The sequence below is a fragment of the Lasiodiplodia theobromae genome (genome assembly GCF_012971845.1).
Source record: "Lasiodiplodia theobromae strain AM2As chromosome Unknown scaffold_14, whole genome shotgun sequence".
Taxonomy (NCBI): domain Eukaryota; kingdom Fungi; phylum Ascomycota; class Dothideomycetes; order Botryosphaeriales; family Botryosphaeriaceae; genus Lasiodiplodia; species Lasiodiplodia theobromae.
In genome coordinates this window covers 788,040-809,842 of record NW_023336344.1, presented here as the reverse complement: position 1 = coordinate 809,842, position 21,803 = coordinate 788,040, and the positions used below count along the sequence as shown (strand labels likewise).

General features: G+C 53.8%; 6 protein-coding genes across 6 annotated transcripts; 4 read left to right on the top strand and 2 right to left on the bottom strand.

Annotated features, from left to right (window-relative positions):
* Window positions 1-1,387: 1,387 nt before the first annotated feature.
* Window positions 1,388-1,876, top strand: LTHEOB_5288 (Snoal-like polyketide cyclase family protein; the record flags this gene model as incomplete). The annotated part of the gene is made up of 1 exon (XM_035514416.1): window positions 1,388-1,876. The coding sequence occupies one exon, from the start codon at window positions 1,388-1,390 to the stop codon at window positions 1,874-1,876; it is 489 nt and encodes a 162-aa protein (XP_035374156.1).
* A 422-nt stretch (window positions 1,877-2,298) lies between these two features.
* On the top strand, window positions 2,299-2,793 carry LTHEOB_5287 (uncharacterized protein; the record flags this gene model as incomplete). The annotated part of the gene is made up of 1 exon (XM_035514415.1): window positions 2,299-2,793. One exon carries the CDS (start codon window positions 2,299-2,301, stop codon window positions 2,791-2,793), a length of 495 nt encoding a protein of 164 aa, XP_035374155.1.
* Window positions 2,794-8,132: 5,339 nt separating this feature from the next.
* LTHEOB_5286 (Flavoprotein oxygenase) lies at window positions 8,133-10,649 on the top strand (the record flags this gene model as incomplete). Its single annotated transcript, XM_035514414.1, has 1 exon — window positions 8,133-10,649. One exon carries the CDS (start codon window positions 8,133-8,135, stop codon window positions 10,647-10,649), a length of 2,517 nt encoding a protein of 838 aa, XP_035374154.1.
* Window positions 10,650-11,278: 629 nt separating this feature from the next.
* On the bottom strand, window positions 11,279-12,049 carry LTHEOB_5285 (Had-superfamily hydrolase subfamily iib protein; the record flags this gene model as incomplete). Its single annotated transcript, XM_035514413.1, has 1 exon — window positions 11,279-12,049. The coding sequence occupies one exon, from the start codon at window positions 12,047-12,049 to the stop codon at window positions 11,279-11,281; it is 771 nt and encodes a 256-aa protein (XP_035374153.1).
* A 1,482-nt stretch (window positions 12,050-13,531) lies between these two features.
* Window positions 13,532-15,577, top strand: LTHEOB_5284 (Heterokaryon incompatibility protein; the record flags this gene model as incomplete). The annotated part of the gene is made up of 1 exon (XM_035514412.1): window positions 13,532-15,577. One exon carries the CDS (start codon window positions 13,532-13,534, stop codon window positions 15,575-15,577), a length of 2,046 nt encoding a protein of 681 aa, XP_035374152.1.
* A 387-nt stretch (window positions 15,578-15,964) lies between these two features.
* LTHEOB_5283 (Neutral amino acid permease) lies at window positions 15,965-20,888 on the bottom strand (the record flags this gene model as incomplete). Its single annotated transcript, XM_035514411.1, has 3 exons — window positions 15,965-18,016; window positions 18,073-20,583; window positions 20,637-20,888. The coding sequence occupies 3 exons, from the start codon at window positions 20,886-20,888 to the stop codon at window positions 15,965-15,967; spliced, it is 4,815 nt and encodes a 1,604-aa protein (XP_035374151.1).
* Window positions 20,889-21,803: the final 915 nt, after the last annotated feature.

Here is a 21,803-nt window from a genome sequence, read left to right as displayed (position 1 = left end):
CTTTTGCATGTGGTCTCTCACGTACTCGTACAATCCTGTTAGATATCCACTCTGGAAGCATTGTGAGAAGGCTTTCCAACCCCGGAGAAAAATCTTTCATAGGTGATATTGCGTTTTCTTTTAACAACATCTCTCGAAAGTTTCTTGCTGCTGCTCGGTGTAAGTATTATAATGTTTTGATTTAGAATTTGGCCGATGGATTGGAAGTCGAAACGCTGGAAATGCCAACTTTCGTTGTCGGCGTTGCGTTCTCCCCGAGAAAGAACGCATTTCTCGCAGTAGATATGAATGGTGGAGTTCAAGTATGGGATACCTCAACATTCACTCAGCTCGACACCTTCTCAATTCTAGGACAAGCCAAAAAGCTAGCCTTTTTTACAAATAGTTTTTGTGTTTTATCGTCCAGCGGCGTCTTTTCTCCTGGGAAAAATTCCCCGGGAAACTTCTCAATGTTCTCAGACGGCCATACCAGTGTTCTATTCTCGTGGATGGCTTCTATGGCACGGTCGTCGCTTTCCCTGGTTACCTCCTGAGTATAGACCAACATTATGCTGCGGCCTGGTTATTCACAAAGAGACGGTGGCGATCTTCCAAGAGTCAGGAAGTGTTTTAACCCTGAATTTCGACTCGAAGCGGGTTGCGGATACTTTTGGGTGGCTTCTATAAAGCATGCGGCTCATATCGGTTATGGTCTAGTGGAGGGTCCTAGAGGCGAGTGATGGTTGATATGGGGTCACAGATCGGCAGCACCGAGGGTTGGAGTAAAGCGAGAATCAGACAATTCGATGAATGAGCAATTTGTTTTGACAGCCGAGCAGAGTTCAAATCAACTGATCAAAAGAATTGTTATAGTGTTAGAAAACGCCAACCTCTCCGATTAAGCGCACTGTCATAGATGCATTAGCCTCTCCTCACACATAGTGATCGTTTAACGTGTTCTAAAGCACCGAGCGAGTCTGATGATATCTATGAGTTAGTTATAGCCACAACCTTGTGCTTCGAAGGGATTTCCTAGAGTCATGATGCATGATCTGATGAGAAATCACGTCTTATGCGTCATGTAAGTCAGTCGATTTATGCAATAGAGCTCGGAACTGCGAGACTAAGTGGCCCGATCACTGCAAGCCGCTAATATTCAGGTACACTGCTTTTGTTATTGCCAAGAATTATTTGGGGGAAATTTCCCCCGAGATTATGTCGACCTACCGGCTGGCGGAGATAAGGCGGCGATTGAATGATTCTTCCGAGCATCGAGCAGTGTATAGCCTGACTTTGATCAAAGGTGAGGAAATACTTAAGTGCAGCTAGCAACAATGTCCACTTGATCGTCCATCATCAGTCCCTTGACATCAACCCTCAAGCCACCAGATTCTTCATCCATTCTACCATGCATTTTCCCCATCTTTTCGTCCTCGCAGACACCTGTCTTCTGGCCGCAGCTACGAGCAACTCCCTCTTGTGCACCTCCCTGCCAGACCTTCCTGCGGGAATTGCGAAGACACCCGGTGCCCTTCTGGACCTACAGCGCCAGACGACTGCAATCTGGGCGCAAGCATATGCCGACAAGGATGTCGACACGCTTCTCGCCTACACCATGGAGCCTTACATTCAACACAATCCAGGTGCTCCTTCTGGGAAAGCCATTGCGGCCGCAGGCTTGAAACAGATTCTGTCCGCACCGAACCTTGTCAATAACGTAACCCGCACCATCTCGGATCTGGATTACGTTGCTCTCCACATTCACCGCCAGCAACCGGGAACCCTCGACAAGGCCATCGTCGACATATTTCGGCTCAATGGAACCTGCATCACCGAGCATTGGGACGTGCAGCAAGTCATGTACCCCAACGCAACCAATCCGCTTGCATACTTTTGAGTGTCTGTACCAAGAGCCTTTCACGGATGTAGCTGGGAGTTTTGACAAATGAGGATGCCTAAGAGGAGGGGAGGCTTCTAGACTATACATAGAAGTTTAATCAAGACCATTGTGCATTCGATGTAATTGGTGTCGGTGATACAGTCCTGATGAACACTGCACCGCGCACCGGAATGCTGAAGCTGCTAGCCCCGTAGCGTAAAGCAAAGACCAACTGCCGCGGTTGAATGTTCCCCCTTATTGTACTGGTGGAGAAGGCCCACAGACAGAACCCCGATATGGGCGGTAAAAGCCCCTCAGTGGCCTCTAGTTCCAAACAAGCCAACGCTGCCCACACCCTTCACCCGCGCCTCCAACGAGCACGACTGCATGGTCACCTCGCACGTCATCGCGAACCTAGGCCGCAACGCGACCCTGCTCCTATGGCGGCCGTGCTCGACACCACCTCGTATACCTTCACCCAGTTCGAGCGCCTCGTGCCTCTTACAAGCGTCCGACCTCCCGCAGGCGTATTCAACGCTACCTTTGCCGACCACGGCTTCTCGAATCTACGCACCTGTACCGCCGTGCCCGGCACCGCCTTCGACCTGACATTCAACCTGACGGGTGCTCGCCGCCTCATCTTCAAGGGCGGCCTCAGCGCCTCCGTGCCGCTGTCGATGTGGTGGTGGGACATACGGACGGCCGGCAAGCGCGGGCTCGTCACCATCCGCACAGACGGCGGCGAGCAGCGTGTGGTCCCTGTGCTCGAGCTGGGCATCTCGAGCGTCGAGATCGATCAGGAGCTGCGTGCTGATGGTGGGGCGGCCCCGGCGTATGAGGGGTTTATCGATGCCACGGGCGTTTGGCGCGGCAAGACGGAGGTGAGCGGGTACGGGTTGGTGGAGATTGTTGTGCTGGGCGTTTTTGACTACTGAGGAGGTCGGTGGGTGAATTAGGAATAGAGGGATTGTAGTGGCGCTCCAAGTAGAATGGCAAGATTATGTTTCGTCAAGTAGCCAAACTGACTGTGTACATTACAAGCTTTCCCTTTAGAACAGTGTTTGGATGTGCCTCTGTGGCGTTGATAGCAGGTACGCGCCGGATCGGTCCGTCTTCTCCTCCTGCTTACCAATGTGCGAGAGGTCAGCACAGGCCTCCGGATATTCGAGCATCCGTCCAGGCATGCATAAACCAGCAAAGAACACTAGTAGCATGATACAGCCGCTTTCATGAATTTACATAGATAGGAAATACTACCCAGAGCTAGAACTCTCGTATTTCAGACGGCATTGTAGTCTGCAAATCATCTATACGCATAGTATAGTGCAACAGCATAACAAAGAGTAATTAGGTGGGAACAGATGAGTCTGATTGTAAGGCTTATGATATTTCAACGCAGTGCAATAACCAGTGCAGATACTCTCGGCGTAGATAAGACATGGGCCGCACATACTTGGTCAATGTTTACGACTCTGCGTTACGCGTATCCGTATCCGGGTTGTTTTGCAACGAGGAAAGCATTCGTTGAATAATTTCCTTAGACGCCTATGCCATCCAAACCGGCGGATCTTGTTATCCACTTCGAGTTGCATTACAGAAATTTTCTCCGAGGTGGGTTTCGCTGGTGGAGAAGTTTGAAAACGGGTCTGATGGTCTTTCGACCAATTCCGGTTGTTGTCGGTTACAGACGAGAAGGGTGGGCCTGTTGTTTAAATGATTGAGCCCCGAGAGCTTTTCGAAAGGCTAAGGGAGTTAGGTGCTTGTAAGGTAACCCTTTCTTATCATCTGTCCATAATATCCTTCCGTAAGTCACGTCCTTTCCGAGATCCTGCCTTCTGCCATTTGTCCTTGTGCGTCTTTTTCTCGCAGGGGATCTCCGCTCGTGCTCTCCTCGATGCCACCGAATCCCTTGTATGTGCACGCCTTGTTTCACCTTGCTTTCTAGGACGATAGGGGCGGGCATGATATTATATAAAACGAAGCTAGATAAACCGTTGATGTACACACATCATCGAAACATCAAGAACCAAGGGGCAGGCTCCGCCGATCGGAAACTTTTTAGCATGCTCTCACTTCAAGTCGGATATGCTCTTCCACTACCTCTCATCAACTCAGGCGCGTGTTGTCCCGACTTCAGCAAATCACGACGCGGAAATTGACCACAGTCAACTTCCGCAATGCTACGTATCACGGCGGCTGTCGTAATGCAAATAAAGAAATGAATAGGCATTAGACTACATACAGTAACAGCGCGCAAGTTCGTTCCTCATAGATTTTAGTTTCGAGACGGCCCGCCTCTATTGCCATTTTGACCTTCAGGTAAGATGCAAAGATAGACGATTTCATTGCCCTTCTGCAGGGCTATCCCGGTGTTCTGAAAGAGTAGTTTTCTGGATACCTCGAACTGCGTCCAGTTCCTGCCAAGGTCGAAGATGGCACTTGCCACTTTCTGTGTGAATCCGTCAACAAGCTCTGCACTGACCACGAGGTCTTCCTGGAAAATCCCGATCACGGAACTTCTTGAAGAAGAAGCAGCAGCAGACGCCAGTGAACAGGCATCCTCGTAGGTCAGCTCGACATGAATGCGACGACTGTGAAAGCGAACTGAGAGACCTTGAGATAGAACTACAGAAGTTGGTTTACCAGCGACCAGTTGGTATGGCTGGCTTTCAACGCATAACATAGTTTGAGCGCTCGATATCCTCGTCAATGTTGTACAGGAATATCTGGTAGATGACCTCGTTGCCGTGGATTTCGAAATGGTTTCGCAACCAGCATTAGACTCTCGGTCAGAGTAAGACGTTCCAGGGCTTTCAAACCTCTCTAGTAAGTCCTGTCCTCCAGTGGCTTTGGTGTTTGCGTTGTCAGATAGTGATGATGAGCTTTGAGACGGTTGTTGAAAGATGATGCTCTCATTTCGATCGGGTAGAATGAATGGCTGTCGTTGGAGAAGTTCTTTTATCTTGCGTTCCAAAGCTTCGTTGAAAGATGCCATGCACGTTGATAGTCTTACTTTCCCTTCATCAGACAGGTCGAGCTCTTGCAATCCGGGAATCCTCCATCTCGGATAAATTCGACCGTGTGATCCAGGGATATGAAAGCGGCCGTGACTGTTGATAAACAAATTGCAAAGAAAGCAAGCATATTTGCTCGAGCAGATGATCCTCGGATGGCAGACAATTTCTGGATGTTGCTCGTAGTAGAGGAGCAACTGGATTTCAGCATGCACTCGCTTCTCTTGCTGGATATGCCCGTCGATGTTTCGCCTGACATCGGGGGCATTCTTCCTTGTGTGAGCATAAAGCATGCGCTCAAAATGTGCGCGTGAGAGTGTGTCTTCTCCGGCCATGCAGCGACTGAAAAGCCCCGATTTGTTTAAAGGGATCTCTCTGCGATGACGCCCTGGTTTGTTCGTTGGAACGCGCACTTCTTGCACTTCGATGCTACGGAATGATGGGTATTTCCGCGCAGCATGAAGGAGGTAGCAAGCTGCAAAGCGGTATTGAACAAGTCTCTGGAGTCTCTCGATGAGGTTTTCCCTGGCATCACCGGTCCACGAGTCGATCCCTTTCCTTGGGATTGAGGCGAAGACGGATTTCAGATCGACTGACGCAAGCATAAGTTCGATGGTCGCCAGTAACTCTTTGAGGAGCTCTCTTCCCTGCTCAGAGCAAGCTTCTGAGGTTGAAAGATGCTCAAGCCTCGTAAATGCTTCCACCAGCGATTCAGCATGTTCTCTGAACTTTTCGTATTCGCTCGGACGGTCTCTCAGCTGTTGGATAATCTCGGCGGCATGCTGCAATTTTGGGATAATTGGCGGTTTGCAAGACTTTCTTGAGGCTGGTGCATGCTGCGAGCGAAGGCGACCAAGTAGCCGAGCTTGAGACACGGTAACAATGTCGTGCATGAACTGGTCTTTTCCAACGCCATGGTGTACTACGTCAAAGTCAGGAATATAGCCCATGAGCAAGCAGCCATATCAATACCTGAGTTTGTTTTTAGACTTTGAGCTATTGATCGCAATGCATGTGTTTGGGCAGTTTGAGGTCCTGAGTTCGTCGCCGTCCTGACTGTGAGCCCCCTCCCATCGGAGGTCTCCTCGACACAAACAGCACCCACTTGATTCGGGTTATCTGTTGTGGCAAATAGGATAGCAAACGCCTCGGCGGCCTTCTTTTCGTCTTTGAGAGTCAAGGTGCGATGTGGAACATTCTGACAATCTTCGCCTTCTGATGGTAGCGCATTTCGAGTAAGAGCCTCACACTTCGGGTTGAACAAGGCCAATAGAGCTACGTTTTCCTCTATCGCACTGTGTTGGTGCTCCATGGTAGATATTCCGTGGATGGAGATATGACAGAACGCGGGGTGCACTTACAAATCACAATGGATGGGGCGTTGGTCCTATTTGACTCAAGATGTGCGAGCGATAAAAGGCGTTTTCACACGAGAATACTTCTAAAATCGTCGTCATACTTCCGGACCGCTGACCCGCTTGATTATGTTTCCTCATCCTCAGCTGGGAGTCACGGCGTCGTCTGCAGCATGGCCCTGGTCTGATTATGATTTGTGCTCCCCCGCACCTCTTCTAAGCCAATGATTGCGTCTCGTGGAAAGAAACGGGAGCATATTGCCGCAATTAGTGACAATGCAGGGAACGCATTTGAAACGAGCCTGTGCTTACCAAAGACTGATATGGCATTGAAAAGCGTTGCTTGAAACAGAAATCTCTCGATGGCGCAACGATCTGGATTCATATTCTAGAAGCCGAAAAAAAGAAGGAAGACATTTTGCGTGACCACTAGATATTTCGTTCGTTGCAACCGTCACCCGCTACATGACACAGCTCCCAATAGACCAGGGTAAGATGTGTATGCCGACGGGAAAAGAGACTATCACGGTCTTTGAGTAGACTAGAACGCGAACGGTGTCTCGATTATCGGGCGTTACCCCGGATCGACCCGACGATGACGCCAAGATAGCCAGCATCATCGTTGTTAGCTTCCACAGCGCGAGGAAGTAAGAGTCCAGGAGAATGGAAGTGCTAAACCTTCCTTTACCCACCGGTCAAGTCAACAGGCTTCACCATTTATCTCCACCAATCAACCAACCACAACACGACCAACGGCGCAGAATCCAGATCCGCACCCACCCCTTCCACGACCCTTCCACCCGACCTCTAGAACGACGACAGTCGGCGCCTCACATCTAGAAAAAGAAGCGGTGGAGCCCGGGATCTCCAGATGCGCGCATCATGGCCGGGGGGATCCCGGGATTGGGCCCGCACAGGGGACCGAGCGCCCCCAGCCTCCCACAACCGCTACACACAGACCGGGCAATCCTGAATGACGACGTTTTCTGCGCAAGCTCAGACAGCGATGACGGAAGGCGAACCGATAAATTGAACGACCATATTGGAGCCAGCAATGCTCTTCGCGTGCCGTTGTTGCAGCAAGATTATGCAGACGAATCTGTCTCACCGGTCGCTGCGGCGACAGCTAAGCGCTGCATCTTGCAGTGCAGCCCAAGGCCAGCGGCAACGGCCTGAGGCAGAGGCAGGCCCAATGGCGCAAGGGAGTTGGGTGAGGCGATCGGCCGTCTCGGCAAGGACGGAGACGATTCAGATGGTGGTGGAGCGAGCAAAGGGACAGAGTAAATAATATGGGGCGTTCGCCTGATAGTACGCGAGGCAGAAAAGGTGGTGGCTGGGGGGCAAAGCAGGAACAGGCGTAAGCGGCAGGAACAGCAACGCATCAGCAAAACGCAGCCATGGTCACACAGAGATGCTGTTGTCGCTTGCTGCTCGTTCCAATGGCGCATTGCAACGGCTAGCGCATGGTTGGGGCGAGGCGGATGTGATACAAGAGCGTTGCGATGTGCTTGGTGGACGGGTCCGGGGAAGGGATGATGTGTGTGGAGAGTTGCCGGGTCAGGACTGCGCTGGCGACTGGTGATTGGGCCATTACGGGCCGCCGGCTCACCGACTAGCAATTCGCGCCCGGCCAACGCCCAGCCATCCCGACCTTCCCGCTTGAGATAAATTCCTTTTCTTGACCTGGCCGCTACTGCGTGCTCTATCTCTGCGACTACTATCCAATTCTCCTTTTTTTTCCCCTTCGCTTCTACCAGCTGCGTTTGCTTTGTTTCCCGGGGGGTTTCGTGCTTGCAGTAGCGACCATTGCTGTTTGTTTACCCGATTCGGATCAACACCACCACCACCACAAACTGCCCATTGCACACGCCCACATACCTACCTCCCTCCACATTCCGCACCACCATGGCGTCAATCCACGACCGCTTCCAGGTCCCCACGGATCCAGCCGTCATCACGCCCTTCGAAGACGTCGACGACCCGCTCGCCGACGCTGACGTGCCGGTGGCCAGCATCGAGCGCGACGACTCCTCGTACTACATCTTCGGCCCGCCCTCGCAATCCTCCGACGGCCGCTACACCACCCGCACCCGCAGCTCCATCGGCGGACGCGGCCGGCGCTTCTCCAACCACACGCAGCTGACCGAGCCGTCGTCCATCTCCGACATGCCGTCCGACTGCTTCCCGCTCGAAAAGCAGAAGCGGTCGATCGCAAAGGCAATGCCGCCGACGACCACCGTCATGGCCATGGCCCGCACCAGCAGCCCCGCCATCTCCCCCACCACCACGCACCGCGACATCACCGCCTACCGCAACGGCGTCGCCTCTAAACCCAAGTCGCACCACCACTCTTCACGCCCCCGCCCGCGCCGCAACCACCACACGACGACCACCACCGCCATCGACACCCCCACGCGCTTCCACCCCGAACCCACACCCACCTACTCCCCCTACCACTCCCGCACCCCCTCCTCCTCCTCTTCTCCCCACCGCGCCCCCCTCATCCTCCTCCACGTCACCCTGCTCCCCTCGCCCGCCCTGCCGTATCCACCGCACCTCCTGCGGCGCGTGCTGCCGCGGTCGACGATGCGTGCGTACGCGCAGCTGGAAGAGCGGCTGGCAGACCCGGTGCTGATGACGCGAGGGCTGCTGGTGGCGCATCCGCGGGAGGAGATGGATGTGCTGGAGGAGCGCGTGCTGGAGGGGTTGGAGTTGAGGGCGCCGAGGGTGTTGAAGTGTGGGCATTTTTATCATGTTGATGACTATGCCGACGACGAGGGGGATGAGGAGGGGGGAAAGAAGAGGAGGGATAGTGGGGTTGACGCCGAGGCGGATGCTGAAGTCGAGGCTGATGCGGCGGCGACGGCGGCAGTCGAGACCGACGCCTCCGCAGTCGAGACCGCCTCCGAGGCCGAAGAAGAAATCACCTGCACCGAATGCCACGCCCACCTCCCGCTCCCACCCGCCTCCTCCACCAGCGCTACAACCCGCTGGACAATCAAGATCTACGCCGCCAACGGCCTGCTCGCCGGGCCCGGCGCCTGGTCCGCCGCCTGGAGCGAGATGGAACGCGTCGACGTCGCCATCACGCCGTACCTCAGCCCCGCCCAGCACCGCGCGCTGCAAGCGGCCGTCCGCGAGGAGGAGCAAGCCGTTGCTGACGCTGCTGCTCGCGCGGCTGAGGAGCGCGCCGACGCCGACGCTGAGCGTGATGCCCTACTCCGCGCCGCGGAAGAAGCGGGGAGAAGGGAGGCAGAGGCCGAGGCCGAGGCGCGTGCGGAAGAGGTGAGGAGGGAGGCGGAGGGAAGGCTGGAGGAGGCGGAGGCCCGTGCGGAGCAGATGAGGAACGAGGCTGAGGAAAGGCTGGAGGCGGAGAGGATGGAGGCTGAGGCGCGGCTGGAGGCAGAGAGGACTGAGGCTGAGGCGCGGCTGGAGGCGGAGAGAGTCGAAGCCGAGGAGATGCGGAAAGAGGTCGAGGAGCGACTGGAGCTGGAGCGGATGGAGGCCGAGGAAAGGCTGGAGGAAGAGAAGCAAGAGCGGCTGAGACTGATTGGTAGTGCGGCCCTGGCGGCGGCGGCGGAGAGGAGGGCCGCGGAAGAGAGGGTCGAGGAGGCGAAGGTGCAGGCGGTCAGGGAGGAGCGGAAGAGGGTGAGGGAGGAGAGGGCACGCAGGGCGGCGGAGGCGGAGAAGGCGCGGATGGAGGTCCCGCTTGCTACGTTGGTGCGCAGGGCGCTGTGGGTGGCGGCGGTGGATTGGAGGAATGTGCTTATTGTGGTGTTGGGGGCGTGGCTGTGGATGGTGGGCAGCGGTGCTGTTGTGCCGCAGGAGATGGGGACGGAGCTGGATGTCAGCGGCGTGTTCTTCGATGCTGCTGTGTCGCCGTTCTTCGACAACGCCACGGTTGAACAGCAGTTCGAGGTCGTGCGCACCACCGAGACTGTTACCGCTACCGCTACCGCTACGCAGACGTCGACCGCCATCGTTACGGCTTTCGTCCTCGAGACCCTGGCTCCTCAGGCTCTGGAGCAGTCTGCTTCTACGACAACTGCCGACCTTTCCGAACCGACGGATACCCCCGACGCCGTCAACGACGAGTACAAAGACGCCGTCTTCGCCGCCACGACCGAGATCCTCGCCTCCGCCTTCGAGAAGATGGACGCCATCATCGCCGCCCTGGTCGAGGCTTACAAGAAGTCCGCCGACGATGAGGACGCTTCTGCCGAGGCTCAGCCGCCGAGAACGGATGTATGCAGCACAATTCCCGAGCTTGCTTACCCGACATGTGCCGTCGACGATGAAGTACTCGATGTGGAGCAGGTTGAGGAAGACCCGAGGCCCAGGACGTGTGCGAACCGCGAGCTCGAGGTCGAGTATTTCAATCGTGCTGCTCCGACCTGCTCGGTTCACTTGGTCTGGGTGTGAGGTTTACGGATGAACGTTGAAAATTACTATGGGTGAAATAGCATTGAGAGGAGAGGAACATAGAAGGATACATGTGGGATCAGGATAGCCTGTTGGCTGGCAAAACTGTCAATTTCCTACTTTTTGGTTCTCTTGTTTCTTTCCTTTGTTTGGTTTTCTTGAGCGTTTAGCATGGCAACAAGCATCTTCGGAGTTTGGGACGGGTTCACGCAGGCTGGGACTGGCGTAAAATGGGAACTTGGGAAATGGTTTCTTGGGTAATCTTGACGATGAGTGGATAATCATGTGGAGCACGACAATAGCATTGATGTTTAAACAAACGAAATAATCATCTGCACAATTACCGGTATTCCAGTGAAGTTTTAGGATGTGATTTTGTTTGCACTTTTGTTTTCTCTTTGGCTCTATCCGTAAGGAATTGATGCTTTTAACTGGAGCCAATTCCGCCCTCCCCCTGCAACCGCTTGACATCATAGGTCAATCGTAAGTAACTACTAGCCTTCCTCAAAGGCACCCGCTCACCTTTTTGACTCCGACGCAGTAACACTCGTCATGCATCCCCGCTTCGCCCAGCTTGAAATCCCGCCATAACGCCCTTCACCCCCCCTCGCCTTCGCCTCGCACTAACTTCAGGCCCCGACTTTCTGAATCCTCAAACACCCCACAATCGCCGCAACCGCCGCCAACGTCCCCTCCGGATCCCGCACCCTCACCGTCTCCAGCCCCAACTCCTTCGCCGGATAATCATTGCCGCCCGGAAAAATCGCATCCCCGATAAACATCATCTTCTCAAGCGGAATCCCGCTCGCATCCCTCAACTTCTTCAGCCCGTACCCCTTGTCCACGCCCTTGCGCGTGATGTCGATGCTCGTCGCGCCGCCCATGTTGATCGACAACTCGGGCAACCGCTTCCGCAAATCCTCGCGGATGACGCTGCGCTTCGCGAAATCCGGATCCCACACCTCCTTCGCTGCGACGGGCGCCTGCTGGCCGAGCGCCGAAAACGTGATCTGGCTGCCGCGGTCCTCGATGCGCGGGCCCCAAGTCTGCTCGGGCTGGAAGCCGGTGGCGTCGAGGGAGGCTTCGAACGCGGCGATGATGGCGGCGCGTTCGGCGTCGCTGAAGAGCTCGGCGTAGACGGGGCGCCAGGAAGAGGTGGATGGTTGGTATGTGTAGAGCTTGGTGCCGGTGGTGGGGAGCAGCCAGAGCTTGGAGAGGTCGGCGTGCGCGGGGAGGCGCGAGGCGACTTGTTTCTGGAATTGCGGCCAGTCGCCGCCTGAGATGACGGCGACGTGGGCGACGGAGAGGAGGGAGGCGAGGGCCTCGCCCATATTGTCTTTGAGCGGCTGCTTGCTTTCGGCGAGCGTGCCGTCGAGGTCAAAGGCGATGAGGGAGGCCATGGTTTCTTCTTTTGCTTATTTTTTTTCTTTCCTTGCTGGTCGGAGTCCTGGAGGAGGAATATGAGTTGGTGGCCAATGAGGTGAGTCGGAGAAAGGGCAGTGGTGGTGTGTGGTGGTGGGATTGTGAGTTGCGTACTTAAGGGTGAGGTGCGCACCGAGACCGGATACGTATGCGTTAGTGGCGTAGCCAATCAAGTGCCCGTGTCACCTTGATTGGCTGTTGGATTGCGTGATTGCCGTCCCGGTGATGTTTTGGAAGGAGGCGCTAAACCGTAAGAGGTAGAAAAAAGCGCTACTCTTTGTGGTAGTAGAATGCATTTCACACTGTCTTTCAACTCCTGACAGAAATCGAGAGCGCACTGCGACGTGAGGGCTTTCGTGCTCCTGCATTGCGTGTGTGTTTAAATATCAAGTGACGCAATTTGTGCAGCTACAACGAGTAAAGCTGAAACACAGCACAACGTAAGCTAAGCCGATGATCAATAAGAGCTTGAAACCTTGCTACGCCGTCTAAAGGAAAGGAAAGACCACCAGCGATGATGCGCGCACCTGGAGATACCGGGCTGTACGGCTCTCTTTTTAGGAGCGAAAAACTTCATGCCTGAGTTCTAGAAAACTTATGGAAGAATCGTGGAATAGGGAGGTTGCGGATCCAAGTCCTGCGGCTTATTCCACATTGAGCTAAGCGTTTGAAACTCCCTCAACGTTCCACATCTTCACTTTCTTCTCTGCAATGTGTTTTGTATTTTGCACGACTGACAATCAAAGCTATATTTGAAAATTAAATTTCGCAAAATATCACCAGGAATTATATTCACGCTTCAAACACTTGGGTCAGTTTTTCTCTAGTGCATTTCCCCATGAGTAAGTAATTCACCTTTTAAAATGTATGTCAACTTAAAAAATAGCTTAGTGGTCTCGACGTCAACCTAGGGCGGCTAGATTTGAAAAGAGGGAAGTCAATCATATTTACGCCTGTATGAAATCTCAGCCGCCTTCGTGGGCTGTTCCCCAAATTCACATACGAGCAGGTCGAGCGCCAGGCGATCCTCCGGGCTGCGGAGCAGAGGATATGGCGTCCTACCGGGCAGTCCGGTAACCTGGGTCATGACCAGCTGAACTGTGCCACGCCTGAACTCTCGGTCTATCGATTTGGCGTGTCGGCGCAGCATGCATGGAGCTAGCTCAGCCACAACGGCAAGGCAGCATTCGCCCCCACTTACATGCCATTTCAGCCTATGTTCAGCTGCACGTGGACCCATTTGACACCACTTAGTCACACGCTACGCAAAAAAAGCTTATCTCTCTTTTGCACTGTAAGAGTATCTTCACTCTGCTTAAGCCGTTCCATCAAGACTTTTCCTCAAACTATTACGCTGAGCAGGCCATCATCCGTTCTTGGGTTGGGGCATCAACAATACCTAAGCAATCGCAGATGCGATTCAGTCTAAGAAGTTGAAACCAATTTGTATTGAAGCAGCCATGTCGACCCCACCCGCTTGTCCTGCTTTGCCTGGCACCATCCACATATCCGAGAAGGCTTACCAATATCCACACCTGGACCCTTCTCGCCGAGAGATACGGCTACTTTCGCTCCTTCCCGGCCAGCTTTCCGACGAAATCGTTTGCGAACTGGCTGTATTTTCGCTGTTCGAGGAGCCCAAGTACGAAGCACTGTCGTACGTTTGGGGAGACCCATCCAACCCCCACCACGTCACCCTCAACGATGCCGATTTCTCCGTCACAGCCAACCTCTACACAGCGCTCCAGTTTCTCCGCAAGCCCGACGCGGCGCGGACCTTGTGGATCGACGCGCTTTGCATCAATCAGGAATGCGTCCCGGAACGAGAATACCAGGTCGGACTCATGAGGTCCATATTCTCAGGTGCTGAGATCGTGCTCGCTTGGCTGGGACATCCGAGCGTCGACGGCATCGTCAACCCGACCGGACACGCCATCGAGGTTGGCGATGCGTTAGACATAGCCACCCGTGAAGGGTCGAGCCTGGATGCAGGATCTACGGATCCTTATTCACTGCACAGCCGCTTCAGTGGGCCCAAGAGATCGGCAGTAGAGAAAATTCTGGCATGCTTCGCCTTTCTCCGCTTAATGAAAGAGGGATGTCGGCATCCGGCTGATCTTCCATTCTTCGAGTCGGCGGACAGAAGAAATCCCCAGAAGATCAGAGTAGACCGCCGGCTGGAAGGTGCGTTCGACGCATTCCGGACTATCGTGGAAAGCGCATGGTGGGACCGGATGTGGACTGTCCAAGAAGCAATGGTCGCCAAGAAGATGTGGTTGATCCATTTCCACCTGATAATACCCTTCGACAACCTTCTTAGCCAGGTGAATATTCTGAACAATCATGGTTTAACTTGCTGTTCACCTCAGCTTAATAGTCTTCCACGGCACCAGTTCTACGTGTTCTGGAGACTGTTGACCAAAGTTATGCAGCTCAAGCGGGAATGGCTGGGAACACTGTGGGAATCGCTCACCCGGCCGAGTCTCGCCAATCTCCTCAAGAAGTTCCGTCTTCGGGGGGCGACAGACCCACGAGATAAGATAAATGCGCTCCTTGGGCTGAGCATATGGAATCAAGCTCAACCCATAACACCCAGCTACTCCATCGGCTTCGCACAGACCTACATCAACGCGACGATGAAGTTGATTGAAGAAGAAAAGTCTCTCGATGTCCTCGAAGGCCATTCTCTCCATTCGCAGTATCAAGGGCTACCATCCTGGGTTCCAGACTGGACGCGACCGGATAGGAATCACCTTGATATGCACACCTATCTGTACAACGCCGGGGATAGCCTGTCCAAAGCCGAGCTTTGCTGCGACTCGATCCTCATGGTCCGTGGGGTTGAATTCGACACAATCACATCTGTGGGAGAATCTTGCGAACGCGATAACGAGGAGCTGGTTTGGCCTGTCATCAGGGGGTGGGCAAGGATGCTTGTCGGCGACCCTTTCGCTCGTGAAACTTACTCCACCGGCCAATCTCAATCAGATGCCTTCAAAAGCACCATGAGCGGTGATGTGGTCCGTCGAACCGCCAGTGAGGATGATGACCCGCCTTACGACTACGCCAGAGCTGGGGACACTTTCGACAGAAGATTACGTGGTCAGGAGGATGAGGGCGATGATGACTTTTGCTGGTACTACGACCCAACAGATGAGTCGAAAGCGGAGTGGATGCAGCACGTCTTCGATGTAGTTATACCGAAAGTTGTTCAAACCCGGTTTTTTCTTACCAAGCATGGATTCATGGGCATTGGACCGTCGGAAACCGCTGTCAAGGACAAGGTGTTCGTCCTACGTGGTGGGAGTATTCCATTCATTCTACGCCATAGCGACGATCAGGAGCACGGGCAAAAGGACTGCTACCATCCACCTGAACTCTGTTTTCAATTGGTCGGGCGAAGCTATGTTCACGGAATTATGGATGGTCAAGCCCTGAAGGATGACAAGAAGGTAGAGCAAGATGTGCATTTATTTTCAGGGTATCAAGAGTCCTGGTTTAATTAGACAATGCACCGCCCGGCATGACTTACGGGTTCCGTAAGATGGTTGTGAATTCTTCAGTTCAATGGTATGTATGCGTGCATCATATGGAGTCTTCTCTAGCCATAGCATGAGCACACGCACAGCACGCCGAACTAAATACGACGGCCCCCTCTCCTTTTACAATTAGTCACACTCAGAATAGCAACAGAACCTACCAATTTACCAATGTTACAGAACTTAATGAATGAGAATTCCAATAGATACAGAAAAGAAGCTGCTAAAGAGAAAGTTCTACGAAAAAGGAGTTTAAGTAGAACAAACGCGGTAAGTGTGAACGAGTAATTATAAGAGTCATACGTAGGCTAAAGCCGTAATAACCAAACGACCATACAATCAAACCAGCCTCCCCTAATCCACCTTCGCAAACCCCCATTTCACCCGAATCCCATTGATCCAATCCTTAATCGCCAACACCTCATTGCCCACCCGCATGAACCCCTTCGGTACACCACCCGCCGCCTTATCAGCCGCCGCGATGTCAGTCCACCTGGGAACGTGCAGAAAGGCGTGGTCGCGGCCGCAGATCTGGCGTTCGAGTGTGCCGGTCCGCACCTTGTCGAAGCAGACGGCGCAGAACTGAACGTCAATGCAGTCCTTGCACACGTAGATGTCGTCCGGGTACTCCCACGTTGTGTTACAGTTACCATCGCAGTAATTGCCCAGCGGGCCGTCCAGGCGCGGTGGCGGTGGTTCCTCACCGGTAGCGGCCGTGCCGTCTCCTGGCGAGATGGGTATGCCTTGCTTTCCGTCATCGGTGGAGGATTTCGGGCCAGTGTCGTCCGCGTCGAGGGTGCGGATGATCTTTGGTGGTTCAGTGTCGGCTGTTGCTTCATCTGCTTCGTCGTTCTTGCTGTCGTTTTGTTCCGTATGCCTCTCAACGCCCTTCTGTTTTTCAGCCGTTTCCTCTCCCTTATCCCCTCCTTCTCCTCCAGCTTCGTCCTCAGCCTTTCCCTCCTTTCCATCGCTCTTCTTCCCCACCTCCCATGGCCTGATGACCCCCCACGCTGCCAGCGCATTCACATCATCGTCCAGCGGTGCGAGCGCCTCGCCCAGCATCAGATACGCTTGCGTGTCGTTGTCGGGGTCGTCGTCATCGAGAAGATTCAGTGCAACGCGTACGTAGCCCCGAGTAGCCTCGCGAGCCTCACTTTCCTTGCCGGCTAGGTGTAGTACGCGACCTAGCACTAGGGTGGTCGCGACCGGCCCCCCTTCCCCGGTACTGCTCGCCTGCGCGCTCTGCGCGTCGACGAGCGTGCGGAGCTTCTTCGTCCACTGGTCCGAGTCCGAACCGCTCACACCGACAGATTTGGCGTAGTGCAGGTAGATACTGGACAGGGCGCGGGCGCTACAGTAGAGCGTCCAGGCATTGATGGTGGTGGGAGACGTCAGTTTATTGGGTAGAAGGTTGCACTCGAGCAGTTCGACCGCTTTTTTGGTGTCTGCATCGGCGTCATCGACGTCTTGGTAGGTGCTCTGGTGCAAGAGGGTGAGGGCGTAGTAGTAGCGTAGAGCGGCGAGTATGTCCTCGTCGGGTGAGGGAGAAGTAGTGATGGAGGAAGGGGATGGCTGTGCCTTGGCGGCATCCATTGCGTTGCAGAAGGCCTTGTGTACGACCACCATGCTATTAGTAACGCGGGCAGCGCGTGCAACGCGGTAGTGGAATGAGGAAGAGGAGTCATAGTCGTCTGAGGAGGCGAAGGCATGGTAGAGGGTGGTGAGCTTGGTCGGACCGCTGTTCTCGTTGTCGTTGTCTTCTTCTTGTTTCTCTACCACCTTACCCTCGTTGTTGTTAGCATTTTGCTGTCTCTCCTTCTGATTCTGCTGCTCCAGCCTTTCTATAGGTCGCGGCATATCCAGCTCCTCGAGCAAGGCGATGACGCCGCGGAAGTTGCCGCGCTCGTCGAAGCGCTCGACCACGGTCATGACGAACTTGTAGTCGTCCGGGAACTGTTCTAGCAGCCGACAGGATGCGTGAATACTGGCTTCATGCTGTTCAAGGGAGTGATATGCGTCGGCGATGGTGCGCAGTACCTCCTTCCACGAACAAGCGATGTCATTTCTCAAACTCTCATCGGTGCGGAAGCGCTCTACAAGGGCCAATGCTCTCTTCAAGCACGCCTCATAATCCTGCTGGTCCCGCTTAATCTTCACATGCAGAAAGTCGACCATCCAGTTGTGCGGGTCCATCGAGCACGCGAGGCGCCATCTTTCAAGGGCTTCGGCCTGGTGGCCGAAGTGACTCAGCGTGTACGCCACGCGGACGATCCACTGCACGTCTGATTCATCGATGGCCAACTCCTTCTTGGCCCACTTCTCGGCCGCGTAGATCATGTCAGCGGGTATCTTAAGAAGTTCTATATTCTCAGGAGCCTGTTTCATGCTTCTACTACGGTTCTCGATCTGCCAAAAGCGTCAGTCATAGCTGGCACAAAACGTGGGCAACAAGTGAAGTTTACCTTGGTCACAAAGGCGTACACCCAATAGAAGTAGTCGAAAAGTGGCCACTTGAACGACTGCAGCCAGACTCTGGCCGTAACGCGCGTGATGTACTTGAACAGATCCTCCTCAGGCTTGGATTTGGACAACAGGTCATTAATCCAGTGCTTATCGTCCTCGGACAGGTGTTCGACGACGACCGTGTCCTTGAACCACCTTAGTATGGCATCCTCGAGGTTACTTTGGTAGTCCACGTAATATCGCATCAACGCGTTCAGCCGCGCATCGGTCCACCACGTCTTGATACATTTCTCGTCAGTAAACATCTGAAGCAACAACGCTCCAATCTCTTGCTTGGCTTTGTGCTCGGCGTGCGCTAGGTCGGCTTCGTTGAGGTGGTAATCTAGCGAGTAGATAAAATATTGATGCAGTGGCTTGGTTTTGTCTCTGTCGTCTCCGCAGATGGCCTTCAAGCTCGTGAGCAGGATCCGAACGTGCCCGTTGGGCGCTTGAAAGTCGATCTTGGCGACCTTTTTTCCCATTTTGCGCTTGAAAAGGTCCTCGAACCCGAATTTGGCAAAGAGCTTGTCGTCACAGACCTGCTTGAGGAAGCGCCTCACGATATCCACCTCGGATTTGTGTAGCTTTGTCGAATCGGCCTCACTGTCCGCGTCCTCCTCTGCCTCTTGCTGCTCGCTCTGCAGGTCCTTGATGTACCACAGCGTGGGATGCGCCATGACGAAACTGCTCTCGCCGATATACAGCAGCATTGAGTATTTTTCCTCAATCTGCCTCGCCAGTGTTACGAGAGAATCCTCGCGGCTCGCCGAATTCCTCAGGAACAGCACCGTCTCCATCTCTTCCACCAAGAACGAGCGCATGCCGAAAAACACCCACACGAGCAACTCGTTCAGTTCCTTGATGTCCTGATCGTCGAGCTGCGCGTTAAGCTTCTCGACCTGTCTGCGCAACGCCTCTTGCGGGTCTTTCCTAGCGCGCTCCAGTGCCGCCTCTATCTCATTGCGTCGATCCTTCTTGCTGACCTCTTCCAAGATCGGCGTGAGTTTGAGGTAGTCACCGCCCGCGATATCGAGCAGCTTGCCGCAGATTCTGACGCGCAGGTTATCGTGCGTGTGCAGGGCCGGCGCACTGCCTAGCCGGTTGTTGATGAACTGAACAATGTCGTCGCGGTTCACCTGTCCCAGCGCCACCGTATAGATATCAGTTCCACTTTTGTTGATCAGCTCGGAAAAGTCCTTTCCCTGGCCAGTGAGAAAGAGCCGGATGCGCAGTCGCGAACTGGGATCCCTAGTCATGTAGGCGATGTCTTGCAGTATCTTGACAAGCGGCTGTGTCTTGACCGCCTCCTCCTTGGCTATGTCGATTCCGTCGAGGATTATGAAGAAGGTAGCGTTCGTCTTTGCATAGTCCCGGACCCCCTTCTCCCAAAGCTGCATCGTGTTGCTGCTGAAACTATCGGAGCCCTGCCCTACTCCCGCTACAAACTTTTGGTAAGCGGGGTCATTCTTGCTGAGCTGCCACACGATCTTTTGGAGTGCGTTGTTCATTGAGAGGTTATCCTCACGGGAGCTTCGGTCTTCTTTAAAGAAGAAAAAGGCGACGGACACCCGGTCAGTCTGATTGCCATCCTTAAAGCTGTCTTTCAGGTGCTCAATGACTTTGGCGCACAGTATGCTTTTGCCGAAACCCTTGCCGGCTTCAAGGGCGAACACCGGGTTAGTGTGATCGGCCTCGTTGGTGGCTTTCCAGGCAGTGAACTGCTCATCCTCGAACAGCCACTTGCCCGTATTCTCCACGGCGCTCCTGAGATAGTCGTTCTGGTGGTCACGCCAGGTCTCTTCCTTAATGTTGAGAAGCTCCTTCACCTTCTTTCGGGTCTTCTCAATGAAATTCTCCTCCTCCTTGCGCTTTTCGGCCTTGTGGAGTGCCTCGACTTTAGCTTCCGTATTCTGCAAGACCATATTGACCTTCTTCAACCCGGATGTCATCTCGATTCCGCTACTCTGGGTGGTTTCGAGCGTGAGTGAAACAGTATGACTCATATTGTCGAGCTTGGTATCAGCGTTGCGTGCAAAGCCCTTGAGCTCGGTGATCCCGGCCGACGTCCTCGCTCCGCTGTTCTGGGTATCCTCCAGAGTCAACGCTATAGCCATTCTCGTCTCCTCTTCGACTAGAAATTGGAGACTGGCCATCGCAGCGCTCACTCCCTGATCGCTCCCGAAGGCAAATGCCGACAGAGCAGCACGAATCTTTCCTTTCGTCGAAGCGAGCTTGACGGAGAGAGCGCAGATATCGACAAATTTGCGGAGGAGCTTGTGGATAATGAGTTTGAGGTGGCTGTCGATCTTCACGCCGATTGCCTTCGGCCTGGCATGCACTTCAAAGCGGAGTAGGAAGCCATAAATCTTCTCGAACAGATCGCCGAGCCCTGAGAAGATCTTCTCGTACTTTTGCGCCGTGTCGATGAGAAAAGAGGCTGCGTTGAAGCACAACTGCGCTGGCCCGAACGCCTGCGTCTACTGTTAGTTCACCTCAGTCGCGGAAGGCTCAGCATTACACTTACCATTGATGCACCTTGGGCGGCAATCGAGCCCAGTGTCAAAATGCATTTCAAACTGTTGCGGAGGTACTCCTTGGCTTTCTTCCATTTCTGCTTTTCCTCGTCGTCCACTTTGTCCTCTTTGATGTTCGCTAGAAGATTCTCAGCTTCTAAAGACACATTTTCCCTGAGATCGCGCCCGGTTGTGGTCTTGTACTCAGCAACGGTTTCATCCAACATTCTCTGGAAGTCTTCGTCGACCCCCGCAGCTTCCATGGCTGTGACGGACTGGAGCAGAGGATTTCACTGAAATGAATAAAGATTTGCATCTGAAGACTCAAACAGATACTCTGAAAGGTTTTTTATAATCTTGATAACCGGTCAATCGCGCCAGCCTCAAAAGCTGAATATGGTTACTCCGACAAACATAGGTGCTTCTGCCTATTGGGACGCTGAGAGAAAATCGCCACTCGAATGTGTGAGCTGAAGACTCGATCCAATGAAGCCTATCCTCATGATAGGGTCTTGCTGATGGTCGCATAACATGCTTGACCCAGCCGTCAGCTCTTGGCCCAATGCCTGCTTGAGGCCGCCCGCGCCCGGTCTTGCCTGATTCGGCGCCACCCACCGGTCTAGAACGCCTTCACAGCCAACCAACCGCTCGCCATCGACGAGGGATTTTACAATTCGATCATACGAAACATGTGAATTAGTGGCACTCACTGCCAATTGGGGCGCACTTTGGCGCTTCGCCTGGCATGTTGTCAGCCTTGTATAGGAGCTTCTATTAGCTTCGGTGATAGGGTGAAGGGTTCAGCAGCAGCTGAAAAATAACCGCAAATCTGCTCAGCACCATCAGCCTCAGTGAAGCAGAAAAGGCAGCTGCAGCAAGAATTTATGCAACTCAACAACTCTATTTTCACGCCGGTGAATCTAAATAGCCCTTTTGCGGCTGAAAACTACAGAGCAGCTGCTTCTTTGAGAGAAAACCGGGCTTATCGAAGCCTTGGGGAGGAGCAAAGACCCCCGACTTCGACCTATCGTAGCACTAGAACAACTCAGAATCCCTTGTGATCATTCTAACGCCAGCAATTTGCTACAACGGGTGGCTGTAGGCTGAGTTTTGAGGGCCATCGCCTGCAGCTTGGTACAAACATAGCCAATTATGGGGGCGCGCAGAACTTGCAGTAT